Raw genomic sequence first — 14,858 nt, forward strand, 5'->3', positions numbered from 1 at the left:
TGCAATCTGCAACTCCGTGTCTTTTTATTGGTGAGTTCATTTCATTTACATTTAGGGTGATTATTGAGATATGAGGTCCTCTCGTAGCCATTTTATCTTTTGCTTTCTGGTAGCTCGGTTTTTCCATTGCTTCCTTGTCCTTGTGTTTCCATTTTCTTTATTTTTGGTTGGCTTTTGTGGGTTTTGCCTCTGATTCTTCTTGTTTTGTTATATACTTCAGTTCTGACTCTATGGTATGTGGTTACCATTAAAAATATATAAACAATAGTTATATATATATATATATACACAGTCATCTATTTTCTTCTGCATGTGCCTTATCTCCTTTCCCCTTTGCTAATTTGGATCTTTGAATCCTCCCCTTTTCAGTCATTGTTATTTCAATTTATCCCTGTGTATGCTGAGCGTTCCTTACTATCTTGTTATAATAATTCACTTCTTATTATTAAGCTGTAATGCCCTGCTCTTAATAAGGGTTGCACTCCTCTGCTTCTATTTGCCTGATAGTGACTTTACTCATAATTATGTATTTTTGTTGTTGTTATTATTTTGTTTTCGATGAGGTGACCCCTTTCAGTATTTCCTGTCATGCAGGCCTCTTGTGGAGAATTCCCTCAAGTTTTCTATGTCTGGAAAGGTCTCAATTTCTCCTTCATATCTAAATGAGAGCATAGCTGGATAAATTATTCTAGGCTGGTAGTTCCTTTCTCTTAATAATTTATATATTTGATCCCATTCCTTTCTGGCTTGTAAGGTCTGTGCTGAGAAGTCCGATGATAATCTAATGGGTTTTCCTTTGTACATTACCATTTTCTTTTCCTTGGCTGCCCAGAGAATTCTATCTTTGTCGTTGATTTTTGATAACTTTAATACAATGTGTCTTGGTGAAAGCCTTTTTGGGTCAAGATAATTGGGTATTCTGTTGACTTCTTGAATTAAGTTGCAGCTCATTCCTTAGATATGGGAAATTCTCATCCACCATTTGTCCAAAAATGCTTTCTAGTCCCTACTCCTTTTCCTCGCCTTCTGTAATGCCCATTATACTCATGTTTCCTCTCCCAATGGTATCAGCTAGTTCTTGTATTTCTCTTTCATTATTTTTCATTCTTCGGTTCCTCTATTCTTCCTTCTGATTTATTTCTAGATTTCTGTCTTTGATATCACTGTATCTTTTCTCCATTTGGTCGACTCTATTTCCCAAGCTTGCTATTTCATTTTTCAACTCTCGCAGTGTGTTCTTCATCTCCAGAAATTCTATTTGGTTCTTTTTGAGGGTTTCAGTCTCTTTGCTCTGCTCATGTAGCTGTTTTTTTTAATTTTTGAAGTTATCAATATGATTTGTTTTGGATCTCATCGAGTTTTTTCGGAAGTACCATCTTGAAGTCTCTATCATTTAAGTCTCATATTTCTATGTATGTAAACTTATTTTCTGGAAATTTTTCTCTTTCTTTCTGAGATGCCTTGTCACCTTGGTTGTTCATGGTGTTTAATGGACTATTTCTCAGCCTGGGCATTAATGGAAGTGTGTTCTGCTTTTTTATTCCAGAAAGAAGATTTATTAAATAAAGGTCTCTCTTTAGCGTGCTGCAAAGAAGGTGCTCTTCTTTTGGTTTCCAGTAGGTGGCATCTAGGCCTCTAGGATCCCTAGCAGTTTAGGTAGAATTTGCTGAGATTCCCCTGGGGCTCTGAAGTGATCGGTCTTGGAGGGTATGGGGTGAGGGGCCCTCTGAGTTGGGGATTGTGGGCTGTGGCTCAGCCTCAGTTTTGCAACCTGGCTGGTTAAAATCAGCTGTTGTTTCTCTGTACTCCCGCCCCACTTCTCCACTTTCTGCCCTGATGACTGGGCCGGTAGGTCTGCTGTGCAGAAGCCCCAGCACTTCCAGGCAGGGTTGTTCAGGAAAGTTGTTGCGCCTTCACCCCTCCCCCTCCTCCTACAGGGAGCTCTGGCGGCTTCAAAAGGCAGCTTCTTTATTACTCCCAGTACACTGCATGACACCCGGCGTTCTGACCTGTGGTAGCTCTTATGTGCACATCCCACGCTCAGACGTGCTAGTGTGCAGTTTGGGTGTTTGTTGTTGAGTTTTAGATGTTCAGCTTATTGTTGTTTCAAGGGGAGAGATCTGAGGATGTCTCTCACTTTGCCATGTTTCCGCCAAATCGGTTATTGATATATTTAAAAGTCTAATGACTTATGTATCAAATTTGTCCACATGTCAGTAATGACTAATAAAAATACTACTGTTGCAGAATCACCTCCCAAAATCCAGATTTGTGTGCCTGATGCTCAGGTAAAGCCAAAACATTGAAACATCGGTGCTGGAAGATAAAGAAGATTTACTTGATTTGGCTCAGGCGACAGAACAGTAGAGCAAAATCTCTCAAATTATTCTCTTCAAAAAGCAAAAGTAGGGAGTTTTTATGCAGCTAGGGAGTAAAGGAGGGGAAGTTCCAAGAAACAGAAGTCTATGTTTCTGTAGTCATAAATGACACTTTTTCATATCAGACACCTGGGCATCAGCAGCTGGTCACAGGTACCTTGGAGACATTCTTTCCTTCCTACAAAACAAACTTATAAACTCTCCTTATGGTCCTGGAATTATCTCCTCCTGCTTGACAAAGAAACAGTACATCAGCAATACAAAATAATATTGTGAGAACAAGGGATGCTGGGTTGAAGAACTAAGATTCTGCAAAATATCTCATGACTGTGCATCAATGATGTTATCTTTAAAGCAAAAAGCAGAAACTAGACATCTGGTGACTATCACTATTGAAGCTAGTATTGTTTTGTGTTTTACTAGCTATCTTTTTCTATTATCTCAAGCAAAGCATACCTTTAAACATTTCTCCCAGAACTTGTTTTACAGGCAATCCTTCAGAACACGACTAACATACTTTCTTAATCTTTGACTACACGCTATGTGACAACTAAAACAATTGAAACATTTAGTTAAAGCTGATATCTATATCTTAATTAAGAGTTAAATTATTTAATTCTAGTTACGAAAAATGCCAGGGGCATTAAAATCACAAGGGGCTCGGCTACACTACCTTCTATCTATATGACATTACTGTTTTCAAAGCTTGTTCACATGTATCATAGTTACCTCACAAAACACCCTAGTATTTAGCAGGGCAGTGTTATTATCCTCACATTACAGATGCGGAAACAAATTCAGAAAGTTTAAGATTAAACAGTTAGATGATCTGGCCCTTATAGCACTCTCCCGAAAGATCCTTCTATATTCCTGACACCTTTGAAGAAAAATATTATTCATCGAATGAATGAAGAATCATAGATAACTTTTTCTCTTTTTTAGAATTTACTTGTATTTTTTACATCTTCAGTTTTCTTAAAAAAAAAGCTCTTCCATGGACATGAATATATCCTGATGGTGGGAGTATAAATTATTCCAACCATCCAGCATTCAGTTCAGCAATATGCATAAATTGCTTTTAAAATATGTGCATTTATGACCTGGAAATTGTACTTTTTGGAATTCAATGTAAGCATAAAATAAGGGATATTCAAAAAAATTATATTTAAGGAATTTTGTTTTATAGGGCTATTTATGATAGTAAAGAATTGAAGCAACTTAAATGTCCAAAAAGAGGAGGGTGTTACATAAATTAGTATACATTTGGAATATTAAGAAACAATTTGAAAATTATATTTTGAAGACTATTTAATGATATAGGAAATTTCCCACAATATAATTATAAAGGGAAAGCCTTCAGTTCTCCTTCTGTGTGTGTTCCCTTTGCTCTCACACTACTACTACATTCACAACACTTCACTTCTGACACTCTGGTCACCAATGTGTGGGGCTTCTCCCCACAACAAGCAGTTCTCTTGCACATCAGCTAGGTGTCTTACAATTTAACTCAATTGTAACACTATGTGGAGAGAATGTCAGATCCCACAAGTTAAGGGCTTTGTCCCAGAAGACTCCTCTCACCCACTTTAGATGCCAATCGCAAGTAATATGTCCCCAGGTTACCCACAACTTCTTATTTGGCTACAAATTGATGGTTCCCATGACCCCCTCCTCGGATTCAATTAGTTTGCTAGAGTGGCTAACAAAACTCAGAGAAACATTTAACTTACATTTACCAGTTTATTAGAGGATATGATAAAGGATATAGATAAACAGCCAGATGAAGAGATATATAGTGTGAGGTCTGGGAGAGTCCGAAGAACAGGAGCTTTTATCTCTGTGGAATTGAGGTGTGGATATGTTCACCAACCTCGAAGCTCTGAACTCCACACCATTTTATGGAAGCCCATCACATAGACATGATTGATCATTATCTCCATTTTCAGCCTTCTTCCTTCTCTAGAGAATGGAGTTCAGGGCTAAAAATTCCAATCTTCTAATCATGGCTTGTTCTTTCCAGTGACCAGACCTCATTCAAGAGCCATCCAGAAGGCCACCCAAAATTGCCTCAGTAGAACAAGATGCTCTTATCACCCAGTAAATTACAAGGGTTTCAGGAGCCCTGTGTCTGGAACCAGGGCAGACACCAATATATATATATTCCTATTAGTTCACAGTAATATTAAGTGAAAAGAGTAGAATACCAAATCGTATGTCTATTATAATCCCAATTCTGTAATAATAATAATAGTAATTTTAACATAAAATTATATTTAAAAATATATTCCATAGAAACAATTCCAGAGGGATATATACAACTTGGTAACAGTGGTTATCTCTAAGTAGAGATTGATTTCTTCATTCTTTTGTATGTGTTTTCAATAGTGAACGTATATTGCATTTATAATTAAAAAAATTTTTTTAAATTTTTAAATAATTAAAAATTTTTTAAAGCATTTCTTAGCATATATTGCTTTCTAAGACTGACTCAAATAATGAAATAGGTGGAGGATTTCTTACCTTCTAAATGTAAATGCCCATGAATATTTTACTTTATTTAATAATTTTTATTCAATAAATAGACAGCAGAGGGCACAAAAGAATTTTCAGAAAAAATGTAACCTAAACAAAAGATTCTGAAAGTCAACTTAAGTGAGGGAATCCCTGAGAATTTACTATCTTTCTTAATTATAACCTTTTAAAATGAATATATATTATGACTTCTATTTGTATGAAATCTTAAACTCAATAATCTAAACTAATAACTAACAGTACTAAGAAGTATTAATGAATATGTAGGTAGTCCCATTTGAAATCTAAATCACAATGAGATACAACTATACAGCTATTAGAGGCACAAACCATAAAAGAAAACAAGTGGCAAACTGGATTTCCTCAAAATTCAAAACTTGTGCCCTTCAAAATGACAGTGCTAAGAAAATGAAAAGACTGGGAGAGACTGAGAGAAAATATAATTACAAAACATATTGATAAGAGACTTGTATCCAGAATACACAAAGAACTCTTACATCAATAAGAGAAAGAAAAACAACCTGATTTTTTTAATGGGCAAAAAAAAATTTTGAATAGACCCTTCACCTACAAAGATATATAAATGGCAAATAAGTCCATTCAAAATAATAAGTTGTTATGGAAATGAAATTAAAACCACAAATTAAAAATTAAAATTAGATACCACTACACACCCACCAGAATTGCTGAAGCTAAAAATACTGACAATGCTAAGTACTGGTAAGGATGTGGAATAGTGAGGACCCTCATGCATTGCTGGTGGGAATAGAAAATGGTACAGCCACTTTGGAGAACAATTTAACAGTTTTTTATAGAATTAAACATATACTTAGCCTATGACTCAGCCACTCCAGCACTAGGTATTTACCCAAAAGACATGCAAATGTATATTCACATGGAGACTAGTACTCAAATGTTCATAGCACTTTACTCATAATAACTGAAAATGAGAAACAAGTCAAATGTCTATCAACCAGAGAAAGGCAAATAAATTGTGATGTATTCGTACAATGAAATAGCACTCAGTAAAAAAAAAAAAAAAAAAAAAGAATGAAATGCTTATATCCACAGCAATATGGATGAACCTCAAAAATCAGATGCTAAATGATAGAAGCCAGATATCTATGACTTTATTTACATAAAATTCTAGAAAAGGCAAAACTACTGATGGTTACCAGGTCCCTGGGATGGAGGGGATAAGGATATGAGGGAACACTGATTGTAAAGGGGCACAAAGGAAATTTTTAGAGCGATGGGAATGTTTGTGGCAGTGATTACACCACTGTCAATATTTGTAAAAATTCATCAAATTGTACACTTGAAATTGTGAGTTTTATTGCACATAAATTTACTGCAATAAAGCTGCTTTTAAAAAAATAAAACTTACTCAATTCGTGTTTCTCTTTTCCTCTTCTCCTCCTAGATATGAGATCCCCAGTTCAGGGTTATTAGGTAGCATTATGGTTTCAGGATGGTCATCTGGCCAGTGCTTGGTATCTACCACACTGACTCCCCTTGAAACGTGCATCCACCTGGGTCTCAGACATGGGTCTCCATGCTGGCATCTTCTGAAAATGCTGATCCCCATCTGGTTCTCAGTTGTATGGTCCACAAAGTTTTATGAAGTAGTGTCTTTTCATCACAAAGTCAAGGGCTCTTGGGGTGTAGTACACTGAGCCAGCCTCAACACCTCTCCCACACCCCTGTGTAAACTCCCTTCGGCTCTTTCTGCCTAGATAGTTCTCTCCGCCGCATCACACGAAGGGGTAAGGTTGATGATGGCTCTAGAACCTTGTCGCTTTCTCCAAGTCCCACTAGAGAAAGGAGGCACATTATCTCTCTGAAGTTCTTGTAGGTCCAAGTTTCACTATTTCATTTTCTGAGCCTGGTCCTGAGTGGACAGAGTGCCTCAGCAGCCCATGCCAACTGGTTTTCTCACCAATTCTCCTTGTTCCCCAACTCAAAGAAAGGTTTTTTAATTTTTAATTTCCTCTTCCAATGTAATATAGGAAGATTGGCTTGATAAATATTCTTCTAACCCTATAATTAATGTAAGAAACTTTGCCTTTAGAGGAAGGAAAGAAATTGAGTAAGGGAAGCTGCCCAAGGTGAGGAAGACTAAAGTAGAGATTCGCCTAGGGCCAATGGGAAGCCTGAAAACAGGAAATCTTATGCAATGAGGAGACTATGAAATTTCTAAACATGGGCGAGGGAACTTTGCCTGCTTTACTTAATTTTCTAAAGCTGGCTCTGCCCATACTTGGATTTGACACATATTCTTTTAAGGACTTAAAAAAATGTGTTGCTTTCTTTCTCCCTCTCCAGTACCCATTGTTTTAGATAGCCTTTCTTATCCTAGATTTAAACATTTCACAGTGGGATTTGAAGATTGGATTTACCTGGACTGTCACACCAAATCCTAAGGAGTGCTCTGGAACAAATTCATGCTGAAAAGGACCTAGATCCGATTTTCCTGAAATATTTTATCCAGGCCCAGGCTGACCTCTTTTGTGTTCCCTATCAAAATAATTTAAGGCATATTTTATGTGAAAACAAGGAAGTGGTGGGAGGGAGCTAACATTTGTTGAGGACTCATGCTGACTTTGGGCTGAGGCTTTACGTGCATTGTCCCATTTAATCTTCATAATTTTTAAATCATCTTGCAGTTAAGAGATTGAATATCTTGCCCAAGGTCACACGGGAAGGAGAGGAATGAAATTCAAGCCTAAATTGATGAACTTCAAAGTATTCATTTTTATTATCTCATGCTGTCATCCTGGTAGACTAAGTTAAAGCCTCTAATCACAGTCTTAGCTGAAATAACATGAGGAGGAAGGAGGAAAGGAAAAAAGAAAGGAAGAAAGGAATGAACAAAATGAACCTGAGTTGATACAGGTTGAAAGCAGTGATAGTCCATATTTCATGAATTCTTTGCTAAGGAAGGAAACTCCTATCTAGACCAAGGGTCCCCAACCTTTTTGGCACCAGGAACCAGTGACCCTATGAGAATCTAATGCTTGATGATCTGAGATGGAGCTGAGGATGTGATGCTAGCGCTGGGGAGCGGCTACACATACAGATGAAGCTTTGCTCGCTTGCTTGCCCACCGCTCACCTACTGCTGCGTGGCCCAGTTCCTAACAAGTCATAGACTTGTACTGGTCTGTGGCCTGGGAGGTTGGGGACCCCTGAGATTCTAGACCCATGTAGTTCTTACTAACTAGGATATAGGGAAGAGAAAAAGTGTATGAAAGAGTAGGTTTGCAAGGAATGGCCTAATTAGATAGGATACATAGACTATTATAGCAATGTTATGAATAGGCTTTGTGGTATTATATTTAAAAAATTCAAGCAACGACAGTGGAATTTGGAAAACATTTTCATAGCTGTAGTGAGAAATGGCCTACAATGTGAGGATTCTAGATTACATGCAAACATGTAGAATCTCTGCTTTATAGAACTTCTGAAAGACTGTCAGCTTTAGAGCTACTTGGGTATTCCAAACCTCCCACAGGATTTGGAACTCGGTCCGCTCACTACTAAATTATTTGGAAACTATTAAGGGAACTGACAGTGTCTCTCAGGCACCCTTTGAGTGTCTGAAGCCTGAATGGACTTGCAAAGACTAAGTTATGTCAACTATAAGACCAGTGTTTCTCCCCATACTTCGTATATGTGAAGGCTTTCCATTGGTTTGTAACTATAGCAACAAGTTCTATAGCTCATTGTTTTGCACAGTTCAGTCTTACCACCTCATGGATTGCCTAATCACTGCTCTACAAGAATGAATTTGTCTTCAAATGATATACACTGTATTAGCCTGCTCTTTGCTAAAGGGGTCCCACCCTTATACCTTCGTGGTAACAGAAGTTGAATTCCATCAGCCTGACTATATCCTTTATCCTGTTTTCCATTACTGGAGACAAAGAAAAATGGACTCTGGTAAGGCCATGTTAGGAGTACTGTACAGTGTAATAGAAAAGGGTAAGGGATTTGGAGACAGTAGATGTGGATTTGAATAAATACTACCATTTATAGTTGTGAGATCTTGGGCATATCATTTATATTCTCTTTCAATTTGTTCATTTATAAAATGGACATAATTAATTCTTATGGAACATGATTGTTGTAAAGATTAAGTGAAATACTCTAAGGGAAAGGTTTTTTGTTTATTTTTTTAAGCGAGGCAACCCTTGGTTGACCTCACAGATGGCAAGGACCTTGTCAGCCTACAATCCCTTATTTTTTTATTTTTTATGCCTACAGCTTCTGGTCTTCCTAGGTGGTCTCCCATCCAAGTACTAACCAGGCCCGACCATGCTTAGCTTCTGAGATCGGTTGGGATCAGGCTTGTTCAGGGTAGCATGGCTGTAGACTAAATGTATTTTTTTTTAATTGTGAAGAGCTATATAAACGTTATTATCAAATGCACAGGTGAACAACCATTGAGCAGTAGAGTCTGCCTGCTGATAAAGGTGACCAGGAGGCTATGTTAGGGACAAAAATCACGTCTGTTTCTATGGCAGTTTTTTCACATGATTAGTGCTCCCCAGGGTAACCTTATATGTTATACACACTAGAAAATGAATAATGTAGAGTTCCTTTTGGCTGTGTAGGTTTCTGAGAAGAAATGGGGAAACTATACAAGAATCTTTGGAGAGAGCATGAGCAACTTTTCTTGGGTCTGTGTTTGGGAGTGGGCAAAGGGAGGCAAAAGGCGAGAGATGAGTTAGGAGAAGGCCTAGCATACTTTCAGCATCCTTCCATCCCAGGGACGGAGCTTATTCTGTAATAGAGTCTTAGGTTCTCCATGATCGTGAGCAATTAACATGTTCCTCATTGACTACACATGCATATAATTAAAGATTTAACTATCTAATACTGTGAACATTTACTTTAAAGCCTAGATATGCACTTGGAGCTTCCTCTCAAGAGCCTTGTTTTCTTTTATGTGTATCTATGTTTTTAATTAAAGCTAGTCCAAACCATATTTGTTACTTTAACACTTCAATTATGAGGCAGATATTATCTTTCCATACTTGCCGTAGTGATTTTTTTTTTCTCTGTGTCATAATGGGTTTTTTTTTTTGGCAGGAGTTTTCTTTGAGAGGGTTTTTTTTTTTCTTTTTTTTTGAAACAGAAAGAAATTGTGGTTTGATATGTTGGGTCTTTGAATGATAAAGCTTTTCTACATCCTGTTTTTAAAAACATGACCTGAAATCTGTATCTATATCTTTTTAAAAAAGTTTCAAGTCTGATCTTGTCTTTGTATAATAATAATAGTTATTACCTAATAGGACATAGAATAAAAGATCTAGACATGAATAACTGTAATAAGTGTATCTGTTGCATTTAGGACTGCCAAGTTGGTAGTATCTGATGGTGATGATGTTGGATTAAGTGAATTTGAGGTAAATAACTGTGGATTGCATGTCTGATTGGCCTCCCAATACTCTAAGCCTCTCATATCGTGGACCAAAGGCCTTTCAGAAAAGGCCTTAGTGTAGACTTTTAATGTTATCTCCAGAAGAGAATACATACATACATACATACATACATACACATACATGTATATATATACACATATATGTATATATGTGTATATATATATATAGTCACAGAGATATATTGAATAGATTGAAAGGAACTTGTCATATAACTTTAAATATACTACAATTTTTGTAACTCCATTTTCATATATCTATGGGTTTTTTTTAATAAATTAAGGGAACTGAAACAAATGAGAAGTCTAGCTCTGAGTTGCTGTAGAAATGGTCATGTAACTAACCTATAGCAATGGGCAGCTGGAGAAAGGAGCACATGATCATATTTCCAGGGCAGTTAGAAGAGCTAAATTACAAAAAAAGAATGCTCATGTTCTGTGTGGAATTAGGAGAGAAATATTATGTTTAATGTTACATGGATAGTGCTTTTCTACAGTGAGCAAAATTTGTATTTGTTCAGTGACAAATATCGAAAGACAGCATGATTTCCACTACATCTGTCTTAAAGCAAGCATTGCCATTTTACCTTCAAAAACTCACATCGTTTGTGTATCCTGCCCCATTCCCTGGTGCATAGGGTATTTGATTTTGGCATGTGCTCCTAGTAACTGTCAAGAAAAATTTCCTTAAGAGTTCAAAATCAAAACAAAATGATGATCACCTCTTTAGCTGGAGAAAAGAGGAAGTAGTGGTGTGTCTTACAAAATAAGGCATACCCTGCAACGTTGATTGCTTAATATTTCCTTGTGAAGCTTCTATTTTAGCTTTATCTTTGACTCCAAGATGAAGTGTGAATAATAGAAGAGTTCAGTGTTCTTCTGTAATAGAGTTAAAGCTTTATTTATCTTCCTTTATTCTCCTTCCCTAGCCTTTTGCTTTTTTGTGTCAAAGCTCAGTGCATGTGCATGTCCTGTTACTTCTAGAAAGCCTCATAGAACCATGTCTTCTTTTCTTTGGATTCCTGCAGTTAGATGGTACTACCTTTGTTCAGGCTGTCACCACATAACCTTCCAATCGGGGCTGCTTCACTGCAGAAGTTCCCACGCGAACCAGAAGAGTGCTGTGCACAGCAACCCTGCTAGTCCAGGCTTTCATAGCACCTGTTTCATTTATATATTTTTTTGCAATTATCTTTATGATTCTTTGATTAATTTCTGCCTTTCCCACCAGTCTGTGAGCCTCCTTGAGGTCAGGGACTTTGTCTGGTTTTGCTCACTCTGAATCTATTTCCCACCCATAGCATAGTAGCTGGGACATAGCCTCTAAATTGTCTCCTTGCCTCCAAATTCACACCCTTTCCAAACCTTTCTTCTTACTGTCACCAACATCTTTACAAACTCAGATAAGTCCTCTGCAAGTTATGTACTTGCTCTCAATACCTATAGATTAGAGTCCAGGCTACAAGCTGCTTTTTAAGCCTTGTCTGCCTTCCTAAGAACATTGCTTTTTATTTAGGTTTATTTTACACTTCTTTATCTGATATAGAGCTGCCTTTCTTCCTCTTTGAATTGTAAATCACTTGCATCTTTGTAAACTCTCAGTCTTCATAAAATTCAATTAATAGTTGTTTAATTGGTTTAGGTATTATGGAGATACAATCTCCAGAATTACTGTACTTGATAGTTATGTAGTTCTTCCTATACCACAAATGTAAGATGTTTTATAAATATTCTCTTATTTATATCATTGTAGACAGAAAATATATTTTATTCTATTGTTTTATTTACAGCTGTCAATCATATTGCCTGCAGCATGGTAATAGTAATACAATGGGCTTTGCGATCCTATGTTAATGAAATCTGGAATATTTGTTTTATCTGTTAAACTTTGGTATCTACTTGAGCCCTTCTCAACCTATTATTTAATTAAATTAATTGGTGTTTTAAAGTCACACGATACTTTTGTATCTGTCTCTACTGTGTTTTCTTGCATTCTTATTCACTTTCTTTTCTAAGAGTTAAAGTTCATCTGATTCTGTCCATCAGAACTCTGTCATAGTGTCTTTTAGTTGCTTCCCTATGTAAAATGTTTTGCCTGCTTTAAAATATTTAGAATGTTTTCAAGATAATTGAAAACTTCAGCAGACTGATGAATTTTTACAAATTCAGCATAATACCTGTCTTTTGTTGCCTACATAAGTTGTACCATATTTAAAGGTGCAGTGCTTTGAGATTGCCTGAACTTAAATTTTCAAAGTTAATGCCATTTTGATTATAAAGATTCCGAGAGCCTTTTAAAAATATTTTAAAAGAAATACATGTACTATACTTTGCAAAACTATAAAAGTAGAAAACTGGAAACATTCTATGTGTTTATAAATTGGGGGCTATTTGAATAACTTGTGGTACATCTATGCAAAGGAGTGCTATGCAGTCATGAAATAGAATCAGGACTATATATATTATTTTGGAGTTCTTCAGGATATATTATTATGTCTAGGTACCTAGATTTTGCTTCAAAATGATATGGAGAGTGGAGAGGAAAAGTGGAAGAGTTTAGACAAAACAAAATTGTTTATAACTTGATAGTTGTTGGGGCTGATTGATGAGCACTTGAGGATTCATGATACTATTATGCTACTTTTGTTTATATTTGAAATATTTCTTAAAGAAAAAGCTAAAAATAACAGGTAAAGTCTAATGTTCTGAAGGAAATATTTTTCTGGGATAGTCATTAACATTTGACATCCATGAAATGATTGAACATACATATCTTATCTTATTAAATACAAACAAATCTAGATATATAACCAAACCATTTTCCTCTCCCTGAAGATTAAAACAATAAACTGTGACTACTTACCAAATGTAAAGTGTTGTGATGCCTTAATAATAGGTTCTTTTTAAAAACTATTTTCTGTCATTGAAAAAAATAAATGTGTTAAAAGAGGCAAAGTCCAAATGATATCACATAGAGACAACCTGATATTTAATTCCTCCTGATAGAAGTGCGTGTTACCACCTATGAAGTATTTTTGTAGCAGGAGGAGGAAAACAAATGCATATGTAATTTATAGCTGTGGCAGAATATTGGAGATTGCAGACTGGAAGCCAGCAGTCCAGAGTCATTATCACATTTAATCTGCATATATTCTTTATGAAGCAGAAAAATTAGTTACTGTTACTCCCATTTTAGAGAGAAGAAAAGAGACTTAATGAATAAATGACATGCCTGTGGCCACTTGACTGATAAATTCAGGAACCCGAGCCTACCATGACTTCTACATTCATGTTATAGAACATGCTTTCCCTATTAAAAGAACAAGGATCCTTATGATCAAGGAGCAGCTAATCTGATAAGGTAGACATGAGAGATAATACACGTTCAACAGAAGATCCAGACCTTAAAATTATGACATTTGGAGTTATCTTCTATGGCAAGAGAAAGGTGCAGGTATACTCTTCTGTCGAGTATAGATTTATATATTTCAGAGATCAAAAGAGCGATTGATAAATTGAGATTCTCTTGTGCAAAGGAGGGGCAGCCATCCCAGTGCCACCAAAGTGGGTCAATAGAGACATTGTAAGCTGAGATGGGGATCCTTTTAGAAACTTCGCTGGGTCCACTTAAATGCATGAGCAAATCAATGGCCAATGCTCAGGGCTGGCTTCATATGTATGTGAACCATGCAGTCACATAAGGACTTGCTCTCAGAAGGGTCCTGCATAGTTGAATGTTCGTGTCACCATCTCGAAATTTTTAATTTTTATTTTTGAGCTGATGCTTTGTTAGTGAAGTCTGATAGGACAATTCATCATGTACATGAGCAACAGAGATAGTCCAGATGGCAGCGCACACAAGCATAGGCCTGAGCTGTGGCCATAGCAGGCAGTGTGGGTGTTGAGCAATTAGCTTGATGGCCTGGTGTGCTGGTGTGTGTCTCAGGCAGTATGGGGCACCACAGGGTATTTGTTTTTATTTTCAAAAAAAAATTGAATTAACTTTGTGTTATATTTTGAGGTGAAGGTTATATTTATTTACTCAATCAATGGATAGTAATTGAGTGCCTACTACAACACTCAGTAAACAAAATTAGGTTTCTGCCCCTATGGAGTTTATATTCTAGTAGTACATATATATGTAATTTCCAATTAATGCAATAGTAGCCTACTTTGTAAAATTAGAATATGATTTGAGTGTAACAATGGAGAGTATCTTCATAACAAAGCAGAGTTTTGAATAATGTGATTATAGCTAAGTTTCCTGACGTATAGTTTTGTTGGAGACTAGCTTACAGCAGTTAGTTTTGCTTGCTTTTATTATATTCCATTAATTTTGCTTTATAAGTGAAGTCATCCCTAAATAGCTGCATATGGAATAATTTTATTTTAGAATTGTGAAAAATGGAAGACAGCACCACAGACACAGAACAAGAAGAAGAGGAGAAAAATGAAAAGGATCAAGAAGACCCCATTTATGCCATAGCACCCACAATTAACACCCAA

At 36.4% G+C, this 14,858-nt stretch overlaps 1 protein-coding gene and 1 pseudogene across 1 annotated transcript in view; one reads left to right on the forward strand and one right to left on the reverse strand.

Annotated features, from left to right (window-relative positions):
• Nucleotides 1–14,858, forward strand: part of CCDC146 (coiled-coil domain containing 146) — a 138,766-nt gene that overhangs the window by 5,675 nt on the left and 118,233 nt on the right. The window contains exon 2 of the mRNA XM_015599493.2: nucleotides 14,746–14,858. Within this exon, the coding sequence (XP_015454979.1) occupies nucleotides 14,757–14,858 (102 nt within the window). The 5' untranslated portion in view covers nucleotides 14,746–14,756. The remainder of the gene's footprint in view (nucleotides 1–14,745) is intronic.
• LOC112473602 lies at nucleotides 9,167–9,285 on the reverse strand (annotated as a pseudogene).

The sequence above is a fragment of the Pteropus alecto genome, unplaced genomic scaffold, assembly GCF_000325575.1.
Source record: "Pteropus alecto unplaced genomic scaffold, ASM32557v1 scaffold109, whole genome shotgun sequence".
NCBI lineage: Eukaryota > Metazoa > Chordata > Mammalia > Chiroptera > Pteropodidae > Pteropus > Pteropus alecto.